The 13,626-nt window shown below is 37.0% G+C and overlaps 1 protein-coding gene across 2 annotated transcripts; it reads right to left on the bottom strand.

Moving 5' to 3' along the window:
• Positions 1-418: 418 nt before the first annotated feature.
• On the bottom strand, positions 419-11,136 carry SYN2 (Rad21/Rec8-like family protein). 2 transcript variants are annotated; one of them, XM_086566189.1, is made up of 13 exons: positions 10,883-11,136; positions 9,604-9,856; positions 9,487-9,524; positions 9,351-9,394; positions 8,460-8,524; positions 5,554-5,915; positions 4,639-4,750; positions 4,323-4,459; positions 3,818-4,248; positions 1,691-1,730; positions 1,538-1,559; positions 1,309-1,435; positions 419-806 (listed from the first exon to the last, which is right to left on the bottom strand). In XM_086566189.1, exons 1-13 carry the CDS (start codon positions 11,004-11,006, stop codon positions 783-785), a joined length of 1,779 nt encoding a protein of 592 aa, XP_086422315.1. In that variant the 5' UTR covers positions 11,007-11,136; the 3' UTR covers positions 419-782. The 2 variants fall into 2 exon arrangements, with proteins under 2 accessions (XP_086422315.1, XP_086422314.1); XM_086566188.1 differs by having other exon boundaries at positions 419-796; positions 10,883-11,135.
• Between the last annotated feature and the right edge of the window lie 2,490 nt (positions 11,137-13,626).

Here is a 13,626-nt window from a genome sequence, read left to right as displayed (position 1 = left end):
GCATCATTGACTGAACCACGGTAAATCTTTATGTTGTGGTTTGCTTTTACTGCTTTACATTATTATCTGTTGTTAATAGTTGTTTAGCGAGTTGGGCATGTTAGTATAGATTGTAGTTGATATTTAGATTTTGTCCGGAGTTGAATTGTGTTCATATACAAATTATCTATATAGTGGGGGAATCGATTGGTATTGGTATAATCCCCAACACTATTTACACTAAAGTTGAAAACCACCAATGTCTGTCTTTAATAATAAACTAGCTAACTTACTCATGTCCCGTAACTCTAAAGTTTTTCACTCCAGAACCGACCAAGATTGTTATTGTAGTTGATCTCATAAGATTTAGGGTGAGCCTGACCAAAATATCATCAATTGAGTTTACTATTTACTATTACTAAGAATGAGGACACAGAGATTGATTAAGAAAGTTAATCAACCAGTCAGTTAATTATAACAATCTGTACAAGGGTTATATCCTCAAAATTAAAGCTTGCTATAAGTGAAATTTGTTAGTTGTACATCTCTTGACTCTCCGCTTCTTCTAATCTCTTTACAACAACAGTGAGAGAGATAAAAACAAACACATTACTTACATACTGGGAAGATGAAACTTCTCTTTTCGCATGGATAAAGTGAAGCCTTTACAAGTAACTACAGAAATCCTACATTAGTACGAAGTATCTCTTCGATGAGGTGAACTCTAGACAGTTGCCATTTGTGGAGTATTCAACACACAAATATCACCATATGGGGTGTCTTGCTTCACATCAACCAAACCTTCAGATTTCAAGACCTGCAAGATACTAATTCACTTAACAGGATTAGAAGTATATGACCACAGTTGCTTAATTTCAATCTATGACAGCAGAATCCACGCCATTTGAGCGTGTGTGTTGGGGGAACTTGGCAGAGGGATAGGCAGACGATGTCCCTGACCATTGATATCATCTTTTCACAAAAAAATTAATTCATTTGAATGCTTCTAAGGGACCTTCTAAGGATACAACTCATTTCCCAAAACTGTGAACAAGGCAAGAAAAGTTCAACGGATTTGATTTTTGTGAAGACGATCTTCATGATGGAGAGATCACCTTCATCAAATATCAGTTATTAATCATAGTATCCATCCACCTTATGCGCTCACAACTGTTTCCTATATCGATGCGGTTTTCAACCAAGGTCTGTCAGACCAACTCCCACAAACTTTACAAACTAAGTTTCATATATATCTAGATCACCCCTAGAGACGTTATGTGAGGCCCATCTATGTTATAATCCACACTTTATTGAAGTTAATTTACATACCAGTATTTCATAGAATAGTCTAGCATTTTCTTTTCTTGTTTTTCCTTCCAGAATGAGATTCAGGTTTAAAACTTCTGCCTTGCCTGGCTCCTTTAGAAATCTTTTACACAGAAAACTTGCTACCATCCTGCACATAACACGTCATAGGTTCAATAGTATGAGATCTTCACTTAAAAACAGAGCTAACAATGAACTTGGAAATTGACTTGAGCTGTATCCAACATCACACCTTGTACGAACTGTCCAGCCATCTGCAAGTTTATATAAGAACAAATGAGCAATCCATGAGATCAAGTATGCTATATAATAAATGAGCAGAACTACTAACTCCAACCAGCAGACAGGAATATCAAAAATGAATACAAGCTTTGTGCCTTCTTACTTTGGTTATTGCTATTATTGTCTTCCTGAGGACCTAACTCCTGCACAGAAAAGTTTGTTCACAAATATGATCAGCCAAGTATTGCAAATTTTACAGGCAGGGGAGAGTAGGTAGCTCTGCATACTAGTAAAACATAATCTAACACAAACAACATTAAGCTACTGAATCCCTTTCTTGTAACTGTAAGCACTTGACGAGCTAGTAGGGCCCTCTAGTTGCTTGTAGGAATGAGTACGTCGTCAGAGCTCAACAACTATTCTATGAGAGAAGGTACCTACATGTAAGATTTATCTTAAGAATACAAAGGTCACGGTCTGCCTAAACCCATAACTATATAGTTTACTGAACATGAGCTAAATTCTGTTTCTAAGAGCCATGAAAAGGGAAGACCCACATTTTCCAGACACACCAAACCTCAACAATCAAGTCCAGACCCACAAATCTTGCACTAAAGTTAATCAGATTTATCCAATTCGCTTGTGAAATCCTACTTTCCGTGAATCCCATTTCCTAACAACAAGATTTCTCTTGGGCTACCAGTTGCTAGTCATGTTTCTATTTCGGCCAGCAGATGTAGTGAGCCAGAAAGTACTGAACAGCATGAAAATTTATGTGGGGAAAACTCTGGAGTCGGTAAAGGAGGATGAGGCAACAAAATTACTGCTAGCGAAACTGGGAATTGTGGTTACTTTAAAGCAGAGAGAGGAGATATGGGTAAACTGGAGTAAACCAGAAGCTGGTATAGCAGTTCTGAATTCGGATGGATCGGTACAAAAGGGAAGGGCCAGTTATGGTGGAGTAGTAAGGGATTGGAATGGAGATGCAATAATGGCTTACAATGGCAGCTCTACCAGATTGTCAGTCCTGTACCAGGAGTTACTAGGGGTTCAAAAAGGACTAGAAGATGCGGCAAATATGAAGATTAGAAGAATTCAAGTGCAATCGGATTCTCTAAGGGCGATGCAGATTTTGACAAAGAAGGAAGAGGCGTCATGGCACTACAGGAACATAGTTGCTCATATTCAAGCCGATATTTTGAAGTTTGAGCTAGTAACTTTCAAGCATGTTTTTAGGGAGGGAAACCAAGTAGCAGATTATCTATCCAAGTTAAGTAGGCAAACTTGTAATGAAATTGTGTACTTTATTCCACCGTTGGATAAAAAACTTAATGATTTGATCTTGGTGGATAAAGAAGGAAAGATGTATCTGAGAATATCATAGTCTCATAAATAAAAGGTTGGGGAGTCCTAAACCCCTAGTAATTTCCCAAAAAAAAAAACATGTTTCTATTTCGAGTTTACGACCGGGCAAAGAGACTATCTGAAAGCTAGCATTGCCCTCCAAATCTGAAAGCTGACATTGAACTCAGAAAAGCAGATCAGATTGACAATGTGCATTTGCTTAACATACCGATATTGAGTAACTGAGATTACCTTTTCTCCTACAGTATAGTCTTATGCCTAATAGTTCACAAGTCACCCAACCAACCCTTTTAGATCGGAAAGCACCAGTGGTTGTTTCAGGCACACCAAGACAAAGACGAGTGTGGAACAAGCCTAGGAAAATGATAAACTTCTATAACAAAAAATGAATTACCTGAGACTCTAAGGTCTAAGTAACACTTGCTAAAAACACTAGAATAAAACAAAGAAAAGAGATAGTAAATAGAAACACTTGGGCTTGGAGGACTTGGGACTAGTTATGCACTACATCACCTTCAGTGCAGTGGGCATGAACTTCGATAAGCCATGGATGCTGGTTTTGTGCTATTGCCCTTTGTTAGATAGATAGCTCCTGGCAGTTCAGAAATGGATGAGAGTAGCATTTGGCCGTTGCTATAATACGTGTGTTGGTTGTTAGGGTGACCTAGGAATAATGAATCTCAGAGATAAACCCAGATTTGTTGGGTGTGGGTCCAATATTTACAATATCAAGGCTTCTATAACCCAGATTTCTTATACTATTCATTGAATGCCACATCTTACTTTCGATTATGAAAATGTTATTACGGCCAAAACTTGGCAAAAGTTAAAGATGTCTCTTTTTGTTAGTTTGTAACGCTCTCTCCCATCTCCCTCTTTTATCAGTAATAAGATGGTCACTGTCAGGGAAGAAATCTTAAATTACCTCATCCATTAGATTCAATCCAGAGCTTTGAGTCTCAGTTTCCAATAGACCATCCTCCCCTCCAGAAAGTAAAGTCATAGGCACAATCCTATCTGATTTACTGGTTTCGGGGATCTCAGCAGGCCTCCGTGAGTGATCTATTACATTTTGCTGAGAACAAGCTCTATCTTCTGAACATTCCCTATTTGGCTCACATCGGTCCTCTCCCAACAGAACTGGACCTTCCGAGGCTTGAAGTGGCTCAGGAGGGATCTCAACAGACCTCCTTGATGAGTGATTTATTACATTTTCCTGAGAACACGTTCTATCTTCTGAACATTCCCTCTGTGGCACACATCTTTCCTCTCCCAACTTAACTGCACCTTCCGAAGCTTCAAGTGGCTCAGGAGCCCCAATCCTTCTGTGGAAAAGAGTTTTGAGCTGTGGTGTGCCTGTAATAGAAGTGGATAATAAGTATGGCCAGATGCGCTGGTTGATTCTAAGAGACAGAATGGCACTAACTCACATGGAATCAAAGGCTCCAAGAAATTTTGGTACTGGTTTGTGAAAATCTGTGCATTCCAAACATCGAGAGCAGTTGCTGGAACTTTCCTTCGCTTAACCACTAAGCTACTTGAGTCCTCTAGGCTTTTCCTAATTACCCTGCAAAACTCGACAACGAAAATATCCTGATATTCTTTTTTCTTAAAATTTAAGAAATACTGTTTCTGCTTATACCCAACTTTAAAACTAATATCCCCAAAAAACTGTGGAGAGGATCATGAGCACCAAATTTGTCGTAAATTGAAGATAAATCAAATATAAAGGCTAACATCACTCACTCGTTAGCCAACACCATCATATTATCAATTAAATGTTTTCTCTTCCTTGAAAATCGAGGCTGCTCCTTCTTGGCAGGGGTTTGAATAACCACAAATTCTGGTGTAGCAGCACCTACATCAAAAGAAGGATTAATAAGAATCTGTCAACCTCCAACTGCAAAGTACAGCGAATGGGAAAACTACTTTACACTTTTACAATTAATCTTGGCAATAACAAAGGGGAAAGGCCAAAAAAAAATGCAGACCTCAAGATGGAGTATTATGAGCTCTTTTGCATTTTAACTTGAAAAGAAAAATACTCTTAGGCAAGTCAAAACATTAAATTCACTTGTTTTTCTCCAAAACGACTGAAAATGATAGCCGGTATGTGTTGCACGGGTACTTCAAAACATGGTTAAAAGTATTGCAATAGGCGATAGATATCACAAATATAGAAAGCAAGCTATCAATATTTCTCATAGTAAGATTACTAAAAGGATGTGGATTGTTGGTGTGTTGGGATCCACACCAATGCTCCAAGTGATAAAGATAAAGATCTATTGTAACAAGACTCTAAGTTGACATAATTGAAGAATCCCAAAGTTTTCTCATTCCACTCTTGGTTTTCTTCTCATGACGATAACTTCAAAAAGGTCTCAACACAATATATGATATTTCGCTCTATCTGTGTGAATATCCAATGTACACTGCGAATATTCAATTTCATTTCTCCTATAATATTTCATTATATCTGTGTGAAAAAAGAATGTTGTTATTCTCCTAGGTAACTATATTACAGTGTATATGCTTCATAGAGAAAATTGTGGAAATGTGTAACCCAATGATTCAGCAGTAGAAGACGAATGAGGTATATAAGGCCATCAATAGGGCAAACAAAGCACAAAATACAGAATCTGTTATGTTTAGCTTACTAACCTGAATCATAGGGGAAACTAGAGCCATGAGGAGTTCCATCTGTAGTAATAGCTGCAAGACCGCCTTCAGTAGGAATACCTGATTTTTCAGGATCAAGTGGCGTGATCTCCAGATTCCGTATCTGCTTGGCTTGTCCATCAACTTTGTTAAACTGTGGTTCAAGATCCATAGATTCCTCATCTTCACCATTTAGTCCAACGTCTGGAAATCGGTCCATAGGTTCCTCAGCTTCACAATTTGTTTCAATGTCTGGAAATTCTTTTGGATGGCCCTGAAGTTTCTCCAAGCTAGCTTCGGAATTGGTTACAATCTGCGATTGGAATATTTCTGTATACTTCTCCATTGATTGAGGTGATAAAGCACTGTAACAAAATGTTAATCAACATTGAGAGCCATGTTAGTGTTTTTTGGCATTTAGAAGCACAAGGAAGATTCTGAAAATAGAGAAAAGAAAGAAGGCCAAACCCAATTCCTAAGGCTAATGGAGTAAAGGGTGCAAATGAAATAGGAAGGGTATTTTGTAAGATGTACTCATGCAGACCATGAAGACGTTAAAGTTGTTGCTGCCAAGACATGGGCATGCGCCCATAGTTCGAGTACAAGCTCAATGGGTTGAGAGTCCACTAGTTTAATTGTTTCAAGTTATTTTTGTGGTCGTCTTACAATTGGTTTATTGTTTTTAGGTTTAGTATAAATAAGGGCTTATGGTTAGGGTTTGAGGGAGTGGTGTTTTTAGTTGTGTTTTTAGGGAGTTGATGTTTATAATTTGTGAGATTCAATAAAAGAGTCGTCTTTTAGGGTTCTTTGTTTTGTTTAATTCAATAGTAGATTTAATAAATTGAAGCTTCTGCCAGTAAAATGTACATCATTTGGTTTCAGAGCCAAGTTGATTCTTGAGAGATTGTGCAGAAAATACTGTTCATCGAGGTACTGTTTACAGAACACTGTTTACCCTGTTACTGTTCAGTGCAAATTATTCTTTTAAAAAAAATCAATTTGTATTGTTATTATGGTGAATCACAAAGCAACTCAAGGTCGTCATCCCTCTATGGATACTTGCATGTCTCGTTTAGAAGAAAACATAAAAAACATGACACAAATGTTCCAGAACCTGATGAAAGCAAGATTTCCCGTCAAAAGAGAAGTGCAACAACCACATCCACCACCACAGAATAATGGTTCAGTGGTTGGTACTCAGGTTGATGGTTCAATCCCTCTTCTGAACCCTTTTGTGCCTATATATCCAGAAAACGACGGAGATAATAAAATTGGCAAAAAAGACAACACCAACAGGGGTCCTCTCAGTGAGGAACGTGAGGGTGTACCTCTCAATGATGACGCCGCTCGACTGCCCGCAGGTGTTGAAGCCCCTATTGGGCGCTCCACCAATCTTTGATAAGTACAAAGATGAGTATAGTTTTGTTGAGTATGTTTATCCGGTTTGGGAGGATTTTGATATTAAGTATACAAAGCTCTTCAGTTCTGTGCATCTAAAGTTACAATTAGAGGTATGCATATTTTCTGTTTTGGGTTGTGGTAGTATTTTCATAGAGAGGAGAAATCATGATGGTGACTTTACCACTTTCTTTTTACATCGTTTTGCATATGGTGATTTTGGTTATGGAACTTGTAATGAGAGATATAGATGTGTTGACATGCTACGTTAAGCCCCAAAAGTTGCTACAAGGGTAAAACTCATGGACGGATTCTTCTCCAAAATGGGTAGGTGAAGTGTGTTGATGCGCAGTTGATCGTGTGGTGTTTTATTGTTCTTGTGAGCAGTTATTTGGGAAAAATTCAAGGTCGAATTCTTTTCAACCTGGAGAGAATGATGCAGAGCGTGAAGACGTTGAAGTTGTTGCTGCCAAAACATGGGCGTGCACCCTTGTTTTCTTATGATATTATGGGTGTGCGCCCATAGTTCGGGTCCAAGCCCAATGGGTGTAGAGTCCACTAGTTTAATTGTTTCAAGTTATTTTTGTGACACATATCGTGTTACTATTGGTTTACTATTTTTAGGTTTAGTATAAATAAGGGTTTACGGTTAGGGTTTGAGGGAGTGGTGTTTTTAATTGTGTTTTTAGGGAGTTGATGTTTATGATTTGTGAGATTCAATAAAAGAGTCGTTTTTAGGTTTCTTTGTTTTGTTTAATTCAATAGTAGATTTAATAAACTGAAGCTTCTGCCAGTAAAACCTACATCATGTACAAGTCAAGAAAACTAAATTAAATCAGAGTGTATAAATTCAAAGTTAAACCTACCCAAATTCCCAAACCAAAATAGCATTACACTTGATATGATATTTGTTAAAACTTTGGAGTATCCAACTCAAAACCAATTGGCGGTGAGTGGAATGGCCCAAAATTTTTTGTACAGTACAGGTAGGCTAAAAACATTTTGTGGGATTATAGTTAAAATCTCAACATGCCCCTCATGTCGCATAACATACTTGAGGGTGTCAACTCAATGGGCCCGTTGGGCCAAATACTCTAAAAATGATGAGTGAAGTGGGCCTATAATCTTGTATACTTTACTACAAGGCATTAAACACCCCATGTAAGATTATTGATTATATAAATGAAAAATACAGTATAAGGGCTATTAAAAATACAGTATAAGGGCTATAGGATTCGCAGGATTTTAAAAACAACATAAAAGAATGACCGCTTATGAGGAAAACATGATTTGTTGTCTACACATTAAAAGTGTACACTTTACATGTTCCATAGAACAATACCTCTTAGAAAGAGTAACCTGCACACCTCCGGTTCTAAAGTGGTGGTCTACGGTGTGTGAACAAAGTTAGTAGTGCATTTCGAGTTAGGTTCACATGAAGACCAACCTCAAGTCTACAACTCACAGGTCTTACAATTTTTTTAAAACAAATGGGTTTTCTCAGCACTTACTCTCGAACTGGTGTATGAACAACATCTCTGATCTCAAAACGTGCAAATTCCTCTTCATGAAAATACTGCAGTTTTGCACAAAGCAGAAAATTATTATTATAACTATTTATATTAATTTTTAAAGGAGCTATCTAAGCTCCCTCTTGGATTAAAATATTCCCAATAAATTAAACACATACATATTGCCCTCAATCACTCTTAATGTACTTCAACACAATATAATACTTGTGCAAAAGAAAATTTCATGTTGATCCTTGATACCAATTTTCTACTTTAAAGAAAACTCCTCAGTAACAGTTCCATATCCACGGCAAGGATTTTTCCTTTTTCCATTTTGTCCTCATTCATGTTTTGTAATTACAACACCCAAACCAAATCTAATAGGTAAATTATTATATTTAAGAATGACATATATGTCATTCGACCTGTAATTCCTTCTCTCCAAAAAGTCGGCCAAAGGCTGCTAGGCTTTATGGCCTTGGTTGACGGGTTTACGGCCTGGTTACTTCTTTATTTTACATCAGTCCAAAATTCTGGGAAAGCTTTATGGACTTACTTTGCTTAGGAGGTTTATGGGCTTGGTTGATTGAATTGGAAACTGTTATTACTAAGTTTGGACCAACAATTTCACGCAAAATCTATGTGCGTATAAACAACTCACAATCAATTTCACGCTCATCGAGTGTGCCCAAAAGGCTGGCGTAATTTAAAAGAAAAAATTGGTAGAGGAGAATGACCGGAATCAAATAGAAGAAATTAATCCACACCATACAGTAGATATAGTTCTTTGGGCCAATCAGGTATCACACGGATCCGCCACTTTTGCAATATAAGTTTACGCTTTCAATAAACTCGTATGACCATCATGTTCGCATTACAAAATCTGTTTACCTTGTTCATAAAATATTGCTCATTTCCTGCATCTTCCAATCTTTCTGCTTCAGCATAAAATAAGGCAAAAAAACAAGGCAAGTTAGAAGATAACATATCTATGCTACAAACCAAAAACAATTTAAACATGTGGTACCTTCAAGTGTAATCTTTTGATTAGGTAACACGCTTCCACTTCAAAACAAAAGACAGGTTGGTGAGTAAGGAAAAAAAGAAAAGAAGAAACAAACAGTATGAAAATTCAATCTCCTACCCATTCATATCATCAGGTAGCTCCAGATCAAAGCCATCAAGTTCGAATCTTTCTGGTATAGTGATAGAAGCATAAGACGCGCACATACCTTCCTTGGGCTTATGAAGAGGTGTGTAAGTCTTTATTTTAGTAAGAACCTCACTACAATCATGGTATAGATATTCAACTTTCTTCGAGAATATTCGGACAACACCAAGAAGAAGGTAACCCAATACTCTATATGTGACACTAACTTCATTAAGGATGATCATATCTGCAGAGGATGACAATAAGAGGACAGAAACATAAGCCTTTCACTAATTGAAAATAGACAAGGAAAAAACTGGCTGACCAAACGCTGTAAAGAGTTAGCACAGTAAATACCAAAGATGACCAGAATTCTCCTAAAAGGAAGGTCTATCACCGTATCATTTTAATATGGAACTTTATTATAGAACTCCAAAAACCATGAATAATAAAGAGAAAAAGAAGAGTCTTCAAACAATAAGTTTCTGAATCTAACAGAGATAAACCTATACATGCAGTATAAACAACAGAATAGAAACTTTACATACATAAGTTTGTCAACCAAAAATCACACACAAACAGACAAACCACAGAAAAATCTCTATTTCCTGTGAAACGAACGTATCATATGCAATTACCACCAGTTCAAGTGTCCTATTTCAATTATTGTCAGACAGATAACTATTACGTATAGTGTGAAGTTGATTTCTAAACACATTACTTTTAATTTGTGAATGGAATGTCCCTACTCATTATTTAGTGTAAGTCCAAAGTTAGTTGTTTTACACCAGGATCCAGTAGAAAAAAATGAGCGTTCATTCTTCCATCTCTCCCACATCCACATGGGCCCCTTCTTCCTTCACCATTCTCTCATTTCCTTTCTTTCTCTTCTCTTCCTTCCTTCCCTCTTTCTTCATTCCTATCACCCATTGTGATCTGATAGTTGCTATTCCAGGGGGTTGTAGGCACCCAAATAGCGTAATTGTTTTTATTACCCAGATGAATACATATTCACTCAATTCTATACAGACAAACAGTTAGATCAAACTTTGCCCATTTCTCGAAACCCCAAGGACAACTGGGTTGGACACAGTTACAAGCTATCAGCAACCAAGCCATAATTGGCCAAACCCTTTCACTAATTTAGCCATTTTACCAAAAAAAAAAAAAAAAAATACTCATAATGCACTAAACTATTAAACGAACAGAAGCTCCATGAACATTAACACCCCATGTTTGTACACATAACTAAAGTGGGGAAAAAAGAAGTTACCAACGGAAGAAGGGATGTGAGTGTCAGCAACTTGTTGTTTTTTGAGCTTTTTGTGGAAATAAGCAGCCACCCAAATTGATTTCAAAGTGCCCTTCTTTGACAGCAAGCACTGTGAGTAGAACATCTTTCTTCTTCTTCTTCTTCTTCTTCTTCTTATGAACTTGTTTCTACTATTTTGTACAACACTTCACTTCATGGTTTTGAGGAGAGTACTCAATAAGATTCTATCATTCTAAAACGTTTAAAAAACGAAAAAAAGGAAAATGTTGAAATTTATTTAGTTTTTATATGTTAAATTACTCAACTCACCTTTGTACTGTCTGTGGTCTGTACTGTGGGTATTTAACAACTCTCTTTTCAAATTGACATTTGATCAGGTGGTCCAGTTTATTGGTTTCTTAAACTTACCAAACTTTGCATGTACGAAATTGGCATTGCCCAAAAGTGGGTCTAAAAATGATGTTAGAAACCTACTGCTATTCTATGTCGTAAAGTGGTGCAATTGTTCGAGTTGTATTTGCATGGGCGTATTCATTTTGAGACTTCAGTTGTACAGACGTAGGGATTTAACGGCAAGTTCAACTAATTCGAGACGATGGTACTGAGCTTGGAGAAGACAATTTCGGAGGATTAGAAGCTGAATTCAATCCTATCCAAATGCAGGAATGGACTCAAGAACTTCTCCATGGTTCAGATGAGAAAGATATACAGGAAGGCAAATACAGTAGCAGACAAGCTGGCGGTGATGGGCTCTAGAGATCAGACTGCTGGTTTATTTTTTGATTTACTTAATGATGAATTTAAAAAACTTGTCTTTGAAGATATCATTGGGAAAAGTTCAATCAGGATGTGTATATGTAATGACGATATTTCAGGATAAATAAATAGAGCCCCTTCTACCCAGACTCCCTCTATAACTCCCTTGGGACTTCATTTCTGAAGTGGAATCCAAATCCCACTTTTTCTTTCCAAAAATAAAAAAACAAACATAGAAACAAAATAATAACAAATAACATATATAATTAAATACTAATACTAAAAATAGTAATAAATAAATCAACAAACTTACTAATATTTTCACAAACAAAAAAATAAAGAAAATAAAGAAAGAAAAAAATCATCCTATTTTACCATCTTCATCTTCAGTCACACCATTTTGATATTCAGACCATTAATTACCTTCTCTGTCTAGTTTTTTTTAAAAAAAAAAAAAAAAAAAAAAAAAAAAAAAATTAAGTTTGGGGTTAGGTAGACCCCACCTGTATTAACTTAACTTTTTCTTACATATATTTGTCCACTCGCATCATCATTTACAATGCCTTGTAGCATATGATCTAATGGAGGGACAAATTGAAAAACAAAATTGCTACTATCCTGACCTATTAAAGCTAAGTAATCAGCTGCTCTATTCACTTCTCTATATACATGTGAGAAGGAAATATATCTAAACTGCTGTTTTTTAACCTTTATTGCTTTAATGATTTCCTAACAGTACCACGGTGGTTTTTCTCCTTTGTTGATTATGTTGACAACCCTTAAGGAGTCAGATTCAACCTCCACTTCTTGGTATCCTTCTGTTAAATATCTTTGTAGACAAATGTCTATTGCTTTAAGTTCCTAGAATATGACCGATTCCCTTCCTCCATTGCCAGTGAAAGCTGCTAAGACCCTGCCTTTGTTGTCTCTCATCACACCACCATGAGTTGGTCCCTTGGCACTGAGTGAACCATCAGAATTAGCTTTTATTCGATTACCTTGAGGCGGTATCCAACAATACTCTTTTGTTTGAGAAGTCTTGAAAGGAATATCAACTCTAAGTCGATGAAAAAGATTCTTGGCTACGTTACAATCTTGGATTGCAAGCTTTAGAACTTGTACATAATTCCTTACCTCTCGCTCCAGCTTATCAAAGATGGTCCTTGCTATTTTGGAAGTTTTCTGGAATTTGCGAGCATTTCTTTCCTTCCATATGCTGTCAACAGTTGCGCATAAAAATATTTTGTACACTTTTCTTACTAATTCCTCTCTGTAGATTCTTAACATCGATGTCCATTCCCTATTTGATGTCCTTGAGTCTGTAGAAATGCCCAGCAGCTGCTTCACTCTTGTAAACACTTCTTTTGAATAAGGGCACTCAAAAAAAAGATGTCCAGACAATTTCCTGCTACTATTGCATAAACAACATTCTGAAGAATTGAGGATTTTCCTTTGAACTAACTTGTCTTGAGTAGGGATACTGTTGGAGAATAATTGACAGGTGGTAAAAGAATGACGTGGCAGTACCCATTTACCCCATACAAGTTTATGTCACCTTTTCTGCTCTCTTTTATGAGTTAAGGCTTCATATGCACTATGGGAAGTGAATTGGCCACTTTGATGTGGTGTCTATACAATTTTGTCCTTGGTCATGTTTCTATTGATGTCCACTACCAGAATCGTAGCCTTAAGAGATTGTGACTGCAAGTTGATGACTTCCTCATTCCATTTGCCATTTGTGATGAGTGCTCGCACCTTAGTATCCATAGGAAAATTCCACTCTACCAGGGCTTCTGCATCCCTAATCAAAGGCGATTTCGCACACCAGATGTCATACCATAAAAGGGCATCCTCTCCATTTGTAATGGTGTATCTTATGAGCTCTTTTGTTGTTTTTCTAGTATTCAATATACTCCTCCAAGTCCATGAGCAATCTCTCGGCACCTTCATAGACCATAAGTAGTTTTCCGTAATGTGTTGTTGCCAGG

This window comes from Coptis chinensis, chromosome 6 (assembly GCF_015680905.1).
Source record: "Coptis chinensis isolate HL-2020 chromosome 6, ASM1568090v1, whole genome shotgun sequence".
Taxonomy (NCBI): Eukaryota; Viridiplantae; Streptophyta; class Magnoliopsida; order Ranunculales; family Ranunculaceae; genus Coptis; species Coptis chinensis.
This window is presented reverse-complemented; position numbering and strand designations above follow the sequence as displayed.